At 42.3% G+C, this 14,672-nt stretch overlaps 1 protein-coding gene across 1 annotated transcript in view; it reads left to right on the top strand.

Moving 5' to 3' along the window:
- Positions 1-2,926, top strand: part of MYOZ1 (myozenin 1) — a 7,301-nt gene extending 4,375 nt beyond the window's left edge. The window contains exons 4-6 of the mRNA XM_044916495.1: positions 143-386; positions 766-931; positions 2,414-2,926. Coding sequence (XP_044772430.1) covers positions 143-386; positions 766-931; positions 2,414-2,645 — 642 coding nt within the window. The 3' untranslated portion in view covers positions 2,646-2,926. The remainder of the gene's footprint in view (positions 1-142; positions 387-765; positions 932-2,413) is intronic.
- The last annotated feature ends 11,746 nt before the right edge of the window (positions 2,927-14,672 follow it).

Below are 14,672 nucleotides of genomic sequence, written 5' to 3'. Positions count from 1 at the left end.
GGGGGGGGGATCTCAGAGGATTCAGTGTCTTCTGGTTGACCATGCTCTCTGATTATTTCCTTCTTGCTATGCATACCTGTGTCTTTGTATATTCCCCATACCCATTGCCTAAGCTTGCCCTCACTTTGTCTTTTCTTTTCAGGATCACTTCCAGAAGTTCCTTCCCACAGTTGGGGGACAGCTGGGCACAGCTGGTCAGGGATTCTCCTACAGCAAGGGCAGCAGTGGAGGCCAGGCAGGGGGCAGTGACTCTGCCAGACAGTATGGCTCTGACCAGCAGCACCATCAGGGCTCTGGATCTGGATCTGGGGGTACAGGTGGTCCTGGGGGCCAGACTGGCAGAGGAGGAGATGCTGGGACAGCAGGGGTTGGCGAGACAGGAACAGGCAAGTATCCCTACCCAAGGGTAACGTGTTTGGTCCCTAGAGCAGAGATGTCCCCAGGAATGAGGCCTAGACCGGGTTTAGGGAGCAAGGGAGGCCTGCTGAGATACCTAGATGGACCCTCTGGAGATGGACTCTCAAGAGAATACCGAGATATGTCTATTTCACCCAGAAACCTTGTCTTTCAGCCTTTCTGGCTTTTCAGTTTCAGTCACAGATCTGAACCCAGGCTATCATTATTCCACAAAACTAGCACAGTTACCAGGATGTTATATCTTTGATCTCTGGCCCCAACAAGTTCCCTAGTGCAGGGATGTAAGACTAATTTCCACTGGCTGCTCACCGTTATTATTGACTTAATTTTCTCTCCCGTGGCTGCCAGGAGACCAGACAGGTGGCGAAGGAAAACATATCACTGTGTTCAAGACCTATATTTCCCCATGGGAGCGAGCCATGGGGGTTGACCCTCAACAAAAAGTGGAGCTTGGCATCGACCTGCTGGCTTATGGGGCCAAACCTGAACTCCCCCACTATAAATCCTTCAACAGGTAGGGGTTGTGAAGAAGGAACCAGATGCATTCCAGCATGTGGCACAGTGTCCTCAGTTGGGATGGAGAGTTTGGTTCACATGTTCCAGAAAGAAGCTGAGGAGGGAGGGAAGGAACATGGGGGCCCTAATCGAAGGCCTTTGCTTTTTTCATGGTAACCCAGAAAAACAGTGCAGTATGATGAAGGAAACGTTTGCTGGGGGGCAACATTTTAGTTCACTCCACCACTTATTAGGGGTGTTGGTCATGGGAAAATCACCCTACTTCTGAGCGTTGGTTGCCTTGCTGTAAAATGGAAATAATATAGGGGCACCTGGGTGGCTCAGTCAGCTAAGCATCTGCCTTTGGCTCAGGTCATGATCCCAGGGTCCTGGGATCGAGCCCCACCTCGGGCTCCCCACTAGTGGGGAGTCTGCTTCTCCCTCTCCCTCTGAACCTCCCTCCCTGTTCGTGCTCTCACTCTCTCACTCTCTCTCTCAAACGAATAAATAAGAAATTAAAAAAAAAGGGAACAATATATTCATGTTTAAAGGACTCTTAAAGTTCCCTTCATTCAAGGTTAGGCTTCCATTACTGTTCTTCTAGTATGCGTCTATTTTTTTATACTCTAGTAAGGCTTAAGTATCTATTCTTTTGGAATTTGGCTTCTCTAGACTGTGGATAGGAGATCTGTGTGAAAACAGAATAGGGAAGCACTAAAGAAGTGTTTTGCATTTGATCCTAAGAAGCCTGAATTTTCCAGGCTATGTTAATTCCTCTCAGCAGGCCAGGGCTATCCACTGGAGATGGGGTAGGGGTTGTGTGTGTGGGAGGGAGGGGAAGCTGTCTCTACATTGTAATTTAAGGTAGTCTCAGACCCTTGGGTCTATAGTGTCTGAGTCACAACTCTCCATGAAACTCTCTATCCAGTACCGACTAGACTCCTTTTCTCATTATTAGCTCTGGGGAAATAAGCAAACCAGGAATGGGGAATTGAGGGAGAAGAAGAATAAGAAGTGCAGAAGCAATCCTTTGTTTTAAATAAAGATTGTACTTATCTATTTGAGAAAGAGAGAGACCACATGAGTGGGGGGAGGAGCAGAGGGAGAGGGAGAGGGACAAGCAGACTCCCGCTGAGCGTGGAGCCTGACTCCGCAGGAACAATCTTAAACTAAAATTCACAGACTTCCCCATCCTCAAAACAGGGTAACATCTTACTGATAAAGCTGTTCCTTTTGTTCTGGTTGCGTTTTTGTGTGTGTGTGTGTGTTTTTAAAGATTTTATTTATTTATTTGGCAGAGAGAGACACAGCGAGAGAGGGAACACAAGCAGGGGGAGTGGGAGAGGGAGAAGCAGGCTTCCCGTGGAACAGGGAGCCCGATATGGGGCTCGATCCCAGGACCCTGGGATCATGACCTGAGCCGAAGGCAAATGCCTAATGACTGAGCCACCCAGGCGCCCCTTGTTCTGGTTTTTAATTAAATAATGTGTCCACTTTTCAGGACGGCAATGCCTTATGGTGGATATGAGAAGGCCTCCAAACGCATGACCTTCCAGATGCCCAAGTTTGATCTGGGGCCCCTACTGAGTGAACCCCTGGTCCTCTACAACCAGAGCCTCTCCAACAGGCCTTCTTTCAATAGAACCCCTATTCCCTGGATGAGCTCTGGGGAGCCAGTAGACTACAACGTGGATATTGGCATCCCCTTGGATGGAGAAACAGAGGAGCTATGAGGTGTTTCCTCCTCTACTTTGCATCAGTTTTCTCTTATCAGGTTCCAATTTGGAAAGGGAATGCTGAGCAGGATACCCCTACTGTAAATCCAGTATCCTTGTGGGAATGGAGGGAAAAAAGAGGGAGATACCTCTCTTTCTAGTCTTCACTCCAAGTCCCCACTCCAAGCATCCTTCTTCACCAACTCAGACCTCCCCGTCCACTTGCTCTGTATGGAACCTGCTCTTTTATGGAATTAGCTCTACCACCGGTAACAGTCAATAAACTTCAAGGAAATGAACTCATTCTTCCTCTGATATTTAAGGGCAGATGAAAACTGAGGCTAACAATGCACAGAGACTAATTAAAGTCAAGTACTAAACATTCATTATTCAGACTTCAAGACCAGGCTTGAGCTCTGGTTGCTTATACACCCACACCCATACCCATGAGACCGTATTCATAGGTGTATACAAAGACATAATTATTCAATAGTATGTAAGACAATCATGCACAAACACATGTACTGGCCCATATGTGGGCAAAGCTAAGAAGCTATTGTACACTGTGGTTAGGAAGTAGGAAGTAGTTGGTGACCCTAGTGTTAGCTCTCTTTGTGTAGCTGATTAGAGATTGGGATGATCAGGATTACCCAATTATCACAGAACTAGAGCATGCCATAAAGTTTCCAGATGACAACAGAATGGGCTGAGGAATATGTGGATCAAAGGTTACAGATTCCTGAAAGGATGGCATACAATAGAGGGCCATGTTAGAATCCAGAAGAAAGTGGGAGAAACCAGATGTAGTTATAATATGCCTGGTTCTGTGTGAACACATCAAGAAAAGATCTAAGGGTCATGAGGGCACGTCAGTGGTATTCAGAAAGCACTGTCATTGGGGAAAAAACATGACAGCCCAATAGGGATGAGCAACAATACTCTTTTTATTTTTATTTTTATTTCAAGTATGTGGTTTCTTTAGAGTCCCAGACCTACCTCTGTGTTCCACAAAATGAGAATGATACAGACCAGGGAGAATAAAGAGATGGTTTAATAGGATTTGGGAAAATAACTTTGAGGAGAGCTGGCTGAATTCAGCCAACTCCATGGGCCATTAATGATTTTAAGTTGCTAGACTCTGCATAGATGGATCCAGTTTTCATGGACCTTGGGTCACATGACATTTTACCCTGATCATTTTCCTTTACAACTTAAACAAATTTCAGGGGATTCATACTTCCTCTAAACTTGTACACAAAACTCTGATTCCGTGTGTATTTTTTTCTTGTTCTTTTTTTTTTTAAGATTTTATATTTAAGTAATCTCTATACCCAAAGTGGCGCTCACACTCACAACCCTGAGATCAAGAGTCATACACTCCACTGACTGAGCCAGCCAGGTGTCCCCCCTTTTTTTAACTTACTGTCCCTGCTGTTTATTATTTATAAAAATGTATGAAGTATTTGCACTGTTACAATGCTTATATTATATACATTTTAATGTAGTACAAGTTTTATTTTATTTTTTAAAAAGATTTATTTATTTATTTGAGAGAGAGAGTGTGAGCGAGGGGAAGGGCAGAGGGAGAGGGAGAGAGAGACTCTCAAGCAGATTCTCCACTGGGCACGGAGCCCAATGTGGGGCTCCAACTCCTGACCCTGACATCATGACCTGAGCTGAAACCAAGAGTCGGATGCTTAACTGACTGAGCCACCCAGGCACCCTGCACATGCAAATTTTAAATTAAAAAATTAATTTATTATTATTTTTTAAATTCAATTTAGTTAACATACAGTGTATTATTAGTTTCAGGGGTAGAATTTAGTGATTCATCTGTTGCATATAACACCCAGTGCTCATTACATCAAGTGCCCTCCTTAATGCCCATCACCCAGTTACCCTATCTCCCCACTCACCTCCCGTTCCACAACCCTCAGTTTGTTCCCTATAGTAAGAGTCTCTTATGGTTTTCCTCTCTGTTTTTATGTTATTTTGTCTTCCCTTCCCTTCCCCTATGCTCATGTTTTGTTTCTTAAATTCCACAAGTCAAATCATATGATATTTGTCTTTCTCTGACTGATTTATTTTACTTAGCCTAATACCCTCTAGTTCTATCCATGTTGTTGCAAATGGCAAGATTTCATTCTTTTTGATGGCTGAGTAATATTCCCCATTTTTTCTAAGGATTTTTCTGTGTGTATTTTTCTGAGGAGAGTGTTGCCATAGGTTGGATTTCCCCCCAAATAGACCCTCAGACAGATTTGGATGTAAGTAATCCCAGAAGGTTGGATGGTGATCCCAGAAATCCAAACAGTTTAAGGGAGTGAGAAGAAAGCCAGTAAAGGTGCTTTGGGCAACTGGAGTTGAATCCCATTTGGTACTATCTGAGAAAAATGCTATTTAACGTGTGGTCCATGGACTGGCCACATTATTATTTCCTGAGAGACTGGTTAAAATGCAAACTCAAGAATCTGTGTCTTTGATCTCTCCATGCAATTCATAGGTGTCAGTAAATTTTGAGAAACACTCCTTTAGAACAGACCTCAGAATTGCCCCACCAAGAGGGTGAGGAACTGTAGTATTTAGCCACCAAATTCTATCTTTCACTGGTTGCAGATTGCTACTGGGAATGTTAACTCTACTGGCTCTTCCAGGCAAAGAAATACTCAGATGTCTGAGGTAGGAAGGTATGTACTTGTACTGTCTACCAAAGCTGTAGTAAGCTCTGTGGTGTGCTGAGGGAATATGGGTAGGGCACCAACAGGATCTGGATAAGGGTTCATAGTTTTCATCAGATTCTCACGTTTAAAAAAATTGCGATCCCTTCCCCAAAGTTAAGGATTATATTACTTTTTTATTTTTTTGCTACCACCCCCAGGACTATATTCCTTTAACAAATGTTTATTAAGTGCCTACTGTATACCAAGTATTATGTCAGGCATCAGCTGTACAAAGACACATAACAACTTTCATGTGACATAGAGATTTCACAGTCAACCATAAAATAACTATTAAATGCCTATCCTTACAGTTTGGGTAAAAAAAAATCCAAGGTCTGCTAGTCAACAGCTCTGGGAACCTAGAAACTTAATTTTTCCAAGCTCAGAATGTCTGAAATCTTAAATATAACAAAAAATCATGACATAAGCTTATTAATTTATAGGGAGCTCAGGTTGGTTGTGAAATTACCTTCTGAGTAGAGAAGTCTACTTTTTTTTTTTTAAAGATTATTTATTTATTTACTTATTTGACAGAGAGAGAGAGAGAGTACAAGCAGGGGGAGCAGCAGGCAGAGGGAGAGAGAGAAGCAGGCTCCCCGCTGAGCAGGGGGCCCGATGTGGGGATCGATCCCAGGACCCTGGGATCATGATGTGAGTGGAAGGCAGACGCTTAACTGACTGAGCCACCCAGGCACCCGGAGAAGTCTACTTCTAAGTCAAATTATTATCAGAGGTTGCAATGGTGGTTTTCTTTTTCTTTCCTTTTAAAAATTTATTTAAATTAAATTTAATTGGGGCGCCTGGGTGGCTCAGTTGGTTAAGCGGCTGCCTTCAGCTCAGGTCATGATCCATGATCCCAGGGTCCTGGGATTGAGCCCCGCATCGGGCTCTCTGTTCAGCAGGGAGCCTGCTTCTTCCTCTCCCTCTGCCTGCTGCTTCCCCTGCTTGTGCTCTCTCACTCTCTGTCAAATAAATAAATAAAATCTTAAAAAAAATAAATTCAATTTAATTTATACTGTACTATTAGTTTCAGAGGTAGAATTTAATGACTCATCAGTTGCATATAACATCCAGTGCTCATTACTTCAAGTGCCCTCCTTAATGCCCATCACCCAATTACCTCATTCCCCTCCTCAATGGTGGTTTAATGTATTAAAGTGCACACTTGCACAGGATCCAGCCAGCAGAATCCTCAAGCTTTGCTATGTCTTTGCCTGGACACTATTCTGTTAAAAAAATCTTTTCTTCAAAAATATTTCATGCATTTGAATACCACAGTTCACAGAGGCCACATGTTAGCAGCAGATCTAGCTGTCTATACTGCTCATAGACATTTTCTGTTTCTCATCATTGTGTTTTGTTTTATTTTATTTTATTTTAGTCATCATAGTGTTTTAAAACTCAGGAGCTCAGGGGAGCTACCCTTTAGAGAGGTGCTTGTACTCTCCCATGAGTCCTAGTCCCCACTACTACCTATTGTTTTACAGTAGGTCATCTTTTATTGTTACTTGCCTAGCTTCTGCAATCGTTTGAATCAGCCACTTCAAGAATTTCTTCTACATAAAACACAATGCTCATAATACCATCCCCCTAAAGTTACCCAGGCAGGGTATTCTCTAGTCCACAGTCTAGAGCTTTCCTTTCCAGTACTAATCATTAGTCACATGTAGTTAGTGAGCTCTTGAAATGTGCCTAGTTCAAATTGAGATGCTCTATAAATATAAACCCTAGATTTTGAAGAATTAATATGAAAAAAGTAAAATATCTCAATAATTTCAAAATATTAAAAAAATTTAAAATATTGTTTACATGTTGAAATATTTTTAATATGTTGGGTTAAATAAATTACTAAAATTAATTTCATATTTCTTACTTTTTGAAAATGTGGCCACTAGAAATTTTAAGTCGCATGATGCGACTCACAATATATTTCTACCAGACAGTATTGGTTTAGACTATGAGAACTATTCAGGGGCTTTGAGGGAAGAATATGAATTTCCCACTTATTCTTTCTATTCTCTTATTTGTTCCTCTCTGTTTTACTCTTCCTTGTTCACCAATGTTTTTTCTTGTTTTGTTTCTAAGTCAAGTGCAGTAGTGAGAATGGGGAAAGAGTAGAATAAGGAGGGGCGCCTGGGTGGCTCAGTCCTAGGGTGTCTGCTTTCCGCTGGGGTCATGATCCCAGGGTCCTGAGATCGAGCCCGCATCGGGCTCCCTGCTCAGCGGGAAGCCTGCTTCTCCCTCTCCCACTCCCCCTGCTTGTGTTCCCTCTCTCGCTGTGTCTGTGTCAAATAAATAAAATCTTAAAAAAAAAAAAAGAGTAGAACAAGGAGTTCAATCTGTAACTGTGGCCAACTGAGATAATTCATTACCTTCGGACCAGCCTCACCAACGTTCTTTAAATCCATCTTCTGTTCCAGATGCTACTCAGTTTGTATTTACAGTTGTCTGAGAGCAGAGAGAAAGCCCTACGACTAAACGTTGTCAGGAATTAAAGATGTGTCCACAGTGTGGCAAGCAACAAGTGCAAAATTCAAATAATACACCAATGCGGTCGCCTTTCCGCATCCAAGGCAAACACCTGTGCTTATGTTCGATTTTTTAAAAAAAACCTTTTATTTCCTATTTTGGTCTGGCGAACTGATAGGGGTGGGGAACCCGTGAATAAACAAATATTTCTGGGAAACCAAATACCATTTGCAAACCAGTGTGAGAAGAACGGATGAAAACTTCTTGAAGGAAGGTTATGAGGAGATTGTAAGGTCAATTTCTGGCTTGCTCGCTCCATCTCTAACCACTCCGTATGCATAAGGAAAATGCCAGAAAAACGGAACTTCAACTAAAGGCGACACTGCTCTATGAGGCACTTGGAGAAGGCCACATCCCTAAAGTTATTCCAGGATAGGGTTCGCTATAGTAACTCCCCCCAGCTCAGCCGGTCCTCCCTGCAATAGTTTTCCGACTCTCTGCTCCAGATCCTTCCTTGCCCTCACCCACCAGCAAACCCTTCCCGGCCACCCGTAAAACGCTTGGCGGCCGCCATTTTACACACTACTATCGCGAGATATATTTAGCCTTCTCGAGCCTACTCGTTTATTTTCTTGCGAGAAGCTCTTCTCGGCTGTTCTCGCAGTTTGCTGAGGAAAGTGTCGCGAGAGCTGGTTGCCTTGGCTCCCTGTAGCTATAGCAGCCGCGGCGGTTAAGGATGCGGCGGCAGGAGCTGTGAGTGCGACACCCTCAGGGGGGCGGGGTCGGAGGTAACGGGGTGCAGGGGGTAGCCCCGGTTGGGGGGTTAGGCAGGGAGGAATGGGCCCAAGTGTGCCGTGTGAGGGAGAACCTAGGTCCAGTGGGTACAGGGACCTGTCGCCGGTCTGCACTAGGGCACTCGGAGGGCTAGAGCTGCCGTGAGGTCCAGTGGGAGGGACCCGGGTATAGTAGGGTTCAAGGGGCAGGGGCCGGAGCGTGGAGGGTGTGTGTATTGGCAGGAAGAGGGTTACGCGGACTCAGAACTGGATAAAGGGACCGGACTACATCGAGGAATAAGTGGGAAGAAATGGGGTATCGCGAAGAGGAGGGTATGTTGAATGGGAGCACGGAGGTTGGGCCCGGTTTGCTTTGCACTGGGGGGATGGGGGGGCCGGTGTCGGACCCCTTGCAGCTCCTTGGGGTCCGCCGGACGCTAGTCTAGGACTGCGCGCCAGGACCTGGGTCATAAATGGCGTGGCGGGAATGGTGGCGTCCGGGACCTCCACCACCACCCGCCCCTTCCAAGGAAATTCCCCACGGACGATGTGATGTGGAAGTAGGGTCCTGGTGAACTAGTATTAGTTGGTGAGGTTCTTTCTGCGGAGAGATTGTGAGTGGGATAATGAATGATTGCTGCTGTAAAGTGTGGGGTGGGGGCGGGAGAGAAATTCTTGAGGAAAAAAACTAAGATGTGCTTCCTCTGGAGCGTATTGAGTTGGAAAAAGGGGTGTGTGTGCTGAAATCACGTTTCTTCCCAGATTCATTCAAGTATAGAATTCCTTTACGGTGTACTTATGAAATTATATATGCACTGTAAAACTAGTTTAGCTGATACAGTAGAAGAATGTGCAGTACGACACTTAAGCTTTCCACGGATGTAATTTAAAAACCAAGAAAAGTGTTTGTATTGCAGCAGCAGCAAGCTGAACACTAGGGATAGTTTTAGTTGACTATAAAACCTAGTGTTCCCAAAGTGTGCATATTCAGGTTATTTGCCTTTTAAGAAATGGATGAAGTTTTTTTGTTTGTTTGTTTGTTTTTTTTTTAGGAGACAGAACAAGTTTTGAGTATCTGCTAATCTGAGAATAAAATGAATCTCTCAGGGGTTAAAATCAAGGAGAAGGCAAAATATTTAGTTTCTGAGTCTCAAGATTATTTTGTGGAGACGGGTTGGACCACTTTGCTCCTGAACTCTTATTTCTAGTGGAAACAATGGCTTCAATTCAGGCATAAAAATAACTTACCCATTTCAGTCTACAGATACAAACTTTCTGATAATTTTTCTCACTATCTTTTGTAGGTATAAATTTGCAGGAGATAACCTCTCTTGATTATGTAACTGGATTTTTCCATGTTGAGGTTCACAAATTCATTAATTAGAATAATGGCTTTTAAATCCTTCTGGCACTAGCCTTAATGTGGTTAATCATTGAACCTATTTATTTGATATGTGTTAGACTAAAACTTTTAATTTGTAATATTAGGAGCTAAACTTTAAAGTAGAAGTGTCTTTCTGAGGCAAGATACAGCTTTATGTGGTTGGGTCCAAAAGATTTCTGCATGAATCCATTAAGGAGCTTTACTGAGTTCCTATTATATACAGAGTACTGTGTTAGGCACTGGGGGGAGGGAGATTAATTCATTCGTTTACCCATTCAACAAACATTTATTGAGACCTATTTTGTGTGATTACTAAGCCTTCAGGATACAAACACAAGTAAACTTTGCTCTCTGCCTTGCAATGCTCAGAACCTAGGAAGGGGGGAGGTGTGACAGAGAAACAAATAATTACAATGTAATAAGCACAATATATGAAACCAAGCTTATGAAACAAGGTTCTGGCCCTCAAGAGTTTACCTAGTTGACAAGACTAAAAAAGAAGAAATAATTTAAAAAAATTACAAAACATTAAGCAAATTCTAAACTGTGCTGCATAAGTAGAACATACGTTTCTCAGAAGAGATAAAAGTTATAATGAAAGCTTGAGAAAGTTCACAGGTCAGTTCATAATTTAAGTCTTTTGTACTCTTAAAATAAATACCACTGTATGTTTTTTTTTTTTTTTAAAGATTTTATTTATTTATTTGAGACAGAGAGAATGAGAGAGACAGAGAGCACATGAGAGGGGGGAGGGTCAGAGGGAGAAGAGGCTCCCTGCCGAGCAGGGAGCCCGATGCGGGACTCGATCCAGGGACTCGATCCAGGGACTCGATCCAGGGACTCGATCCAGGGACGCCAGGATCATGACCTGAGCCGAAGGCAGTCGCTTAACCAACTGAGCCACCCAGGCGCCCTGTATGTTCTCAAGTCAATAGTAAGCATAATAACATTTGTTGAGTGATTATTAATGTGCCAGTCATGTTATCTCATTTTATCCTTATGACACTCTGCTCTTCAGCTGGTACTGGTACTTTCAATTAAAGACAAGAAAATGGAAGCTTAAAAAATTAAGGAAGTTATAGAGCTAGTAAATGGCAGATTAGGGATTGGAAATGGAAATATATGTGATTGGAAAAACTAAGCAAGATTCCTTCTTTTGTAGGGAGGGTACCTTGGGATTGGGGGGCCAGAGATTGAAGGTGGAATTGGCCAGAAAACCAGAATTCAGTCTCTTTGTCTTTGTTCATAGATTTTTCTCCCTCACATATTTACACTCTATATGGGAACTAATTTGAATATTAACATGACGCTAAATATGATATTTGTATTGTTGTACAGAGAATTGAGTAAATTGCCATATTCATGTTGTATATAATTGTACAGAGAGCTATGCTTGGGAAAATAGTTATAACAAGCAATTGTTAACATTTGCAGTCTTCTAGAAAGTGATCATTTTAATAATGGAAACAGTTATCTATATTCAAATGCAGTAGGACAAATGTTATTACAACAGACTTTAAGAGATTTAGTCAAACATTTTTTTATATTGCTGGATTTTTTTTGTATTGAAAAAAATGTATATACATATCACATGTATTTATATATTTGCATTCAGACTTTTTAAACTCTATTCTAATGTCCAAAATCTGATTTTCTGGTTGAAATTCAAATTTTATATCTTAGTACATGGTTTCTTTAGAAATCTAAGTGGGAATGATAGATACAATCATTGTTGATACTTAGGTCTAGACTTAATGCTTAAGGTGGATGAGTCCAATCCATTTCCTTTTATATTAAGGAAACTAAAGCCTAGAGGAACTTTTCAGTGACTTGCCAAAGTCACACAGCTGCAATGTCCCAGGCGTCCTGATTTCCAATTAAGTGTTTCTTCTACTGTACCACATTGCCAAATTATATTTAATAATTACTATACATAGAGTTATAGATGCTCTCAGCTAATTTTAGGAAACCAGTGTTCTCAGGAGGCTATTGATAGATGAGAGTACAAACTGATTACTTGTTTCCCTTATACTGTACTTATACTTCCTACTTAGAATAAATGCATTCAGATCATTTATTCAAAAGCTTCTTATATTTGGTTTCTTATATTACTGTTTCATTTTTTTGTGTCTAGCTGCCTTACTGGCCCATTTTAACAAATGTTGACATGCCTTAAAAAAAGTGGAGGGGGGCACCTGGGTGGTTAGTCGTTAAGTGTCTGCCTTCGGCTCGGGTCATGATCCCAGTGTCCTGGGATCAAGCCCTGCATCGGGCTCCCTGCTCCTCAGGAAGCCTGCTGCTCCCTCTCCCACACCCCCTGCTTGTATTCCCTCTCGCTGTGTTTCTCTCTGTCAAATAAATAAATAAAATCTAAAAAAAAAAAAAAACGTGGAGGGATACAACTATGTTGTAATACATAATATTCTTTTTTCTGTAAGATTTATTTATTTATTTAAAGATTTTATTTATTTATTTGAGAGAGAGAGAGAAACAGCATGAGAGGGGAGAGGGTCAGAGGGAGAAGCAGGCTTCCCGCTGAGCCGGGAGCCCGATGTGGGACTTGATCCCAGGACTCCGGAATCATGACCTGAGCTGAAGGCAGTCACTTAAACCAACTGAGCCACCCAGGCACCCCTACTTATTTATTTTAGAGAGAGAGTGCGTGTGAATGGGTGCATGAGTGAGTGGGGGAGGGGCAGAGGGAGAGAATCCTCAAGCTGACTCCCGGCTGAGCATGGAGCCCAACCTGGGGCTCAATCCGAGGACCCTGAGATCATGACCTGAGCCAAAACCAAGATGTTCAACTGAGCCACCTGGGTGCCCCTGTAATACATAATATTCTTAAGACATACATACAGATTTGAAGGTGAGTCAGATGAGGTTTTTTCATCGAGTTGACTTTCTGCAGCAGTCCTTCATCTATAGGCTAGAATAGCATGTGGGTGTGAATGACATTCTGTGTTTTCTAACATCTTAACTAAGTGGGCTGGGTGCCCATGTTTTTCATGTGACTTATTTTTGAGGCACTGAGACATTTTTCTTTTTAAAGATTTTATTTATCAGAGAGAGAGAGAGACAGAGAGCACAAGCAGGGGGAGTGGCAGGCAGAGGGAGAAGCAGGCTGTCCGCTGAGCAAGGAGCCCGATGCGGGACTCGATTCCAGGACCCTGGGACCATGACCTGCACCGAAGGCAGATGCTCAACTGACTGAGCCACCCAGGCATCCCGAGACATTTTTCTAAGAAAGGTTTAAAGTAAGAGAGTGAGATGAGAGGAAGAGTCTTGAGGGCAGAACATGGAACTTCTATCCCAGAAAGGTTGAAAACTGAAAGAGTAGTTGATGATGTGTAAAGTGGATAATGGTCTAAAAGTATTCTTTAACTTTCAATCTCCACAGGAGAGCCTGAAGACCTTTTCTTCTACTTTGATACACATACCCCTGGAAAGGTTCTATTCATTTACACTCCTCCAGGGATGGGAGTGGGGAAAAGTATTAATTTCCCAGCACTTACATCGCAAAAATAAATAGACATTGAACAAAGTAAAAAGTTTACATGATAGGTGAAAAGTGATATCTCATTTTAAATTTCCATTTCTTTGATTGCCTGTGAAGTTGAACATTTTTCCATATTTTTCTTTCTTGACTTCACTGTTTATGTCTTCTTTAAAATACTTAAAAAACATTTTTTTAAGATTTTATTTATTTATTTTTAAAAGATTTTATTTATTTATTTGACAGAGAGAGACACAGCGAGAGAGGGAACACAAGCAGGGCGAGTGGGAGAGGGAGAAGCAGGCTTCCCGCCGAGCAGGGAGCCCGATGCGGGGCTCAGTCCCAGGACCCTGGGATCATGACCTGAGCCGAAGGCAGACGCTTAACGACTGAGCCACCCAGGCGCCCCAGTCCCATCTTTTTAAAAGATTTTTTTAAAGTAATTTCTACACCCAATGAATGTGGGGTTTGAACCCACAACCCCGAGATCAAGAGTTGCATGCTCCAATGACTAAGCCAGCCAGGCACCCCAGTACCACCCAGTTTTAATTACTGGTTATTTATAGTATGTTTGAAGGTCAGTTCCCCTCTCAGTCTTAGACTATATGTAAGAGGAGACTTTTTCTTTCAGAATTAGCCTTTCAGGTTTCATTACAAACAAAAATTCTGTTGGGATTGTAATTGGCATTAATTGAAACAGATAGTTTATTTACTTTATGGGAGAATTTATATCTTTACAATGTTGAGACTTCCCATTTAGAAACAGGATATTCGGGGCGCCTGGGTGGCTCAGTTGTTAAGCGTCTGCCTTCAGCTCAGGTCATGATCCCAGGGTCCTGGGATCGAGCCCTGCATCGGGCTCCCTGCTCCGCAGGAAGCCTGCTTCTCCCTCTCCCACTCCCCCTGCTTGTGTTCCCTCTCTCGCTGTGTCTCTCTCTGTCAAATAAATAAATAAAATCTTAAAAAAAAAGAAAAGAAACAGGATATTCTCCCTATTCAAGTTAAAAAAAATCCTTCAAAAAATTTTATAGTTCTTTTCATATTGATCTTGTACATGTCTAATTTTTAGGTATTTTATGGTTATTTAAAGTTGTGGCAATTGGGATCTTTTACCTTATCGCATTTAAAAAATTGGTTATTGCTGACATATAGTAAAGCTATTGATTCTTCTATGTTGATCTTGAATTGGATTTCCTTACTAAATGC

Source organism: Neomonachus schauinslandi, chromosome 6 (genome assembly GCF_002201575.2).
Source record: "Neomonachus schauinslandi chromosome 6, ASM220157v2, whole genome shotgun sequence".
Taxonomy (NCBI): Eukaryota; Metazoa; Chordata; class Mammalia; order Carnivora; family Phocidae; genus Neomonachus; species Neomonachus schauinslandi.
Note: the sequence above shows the minus strand (reverse complement) of the source record. Positions and strands in the feature narration are given on the sequence as shown.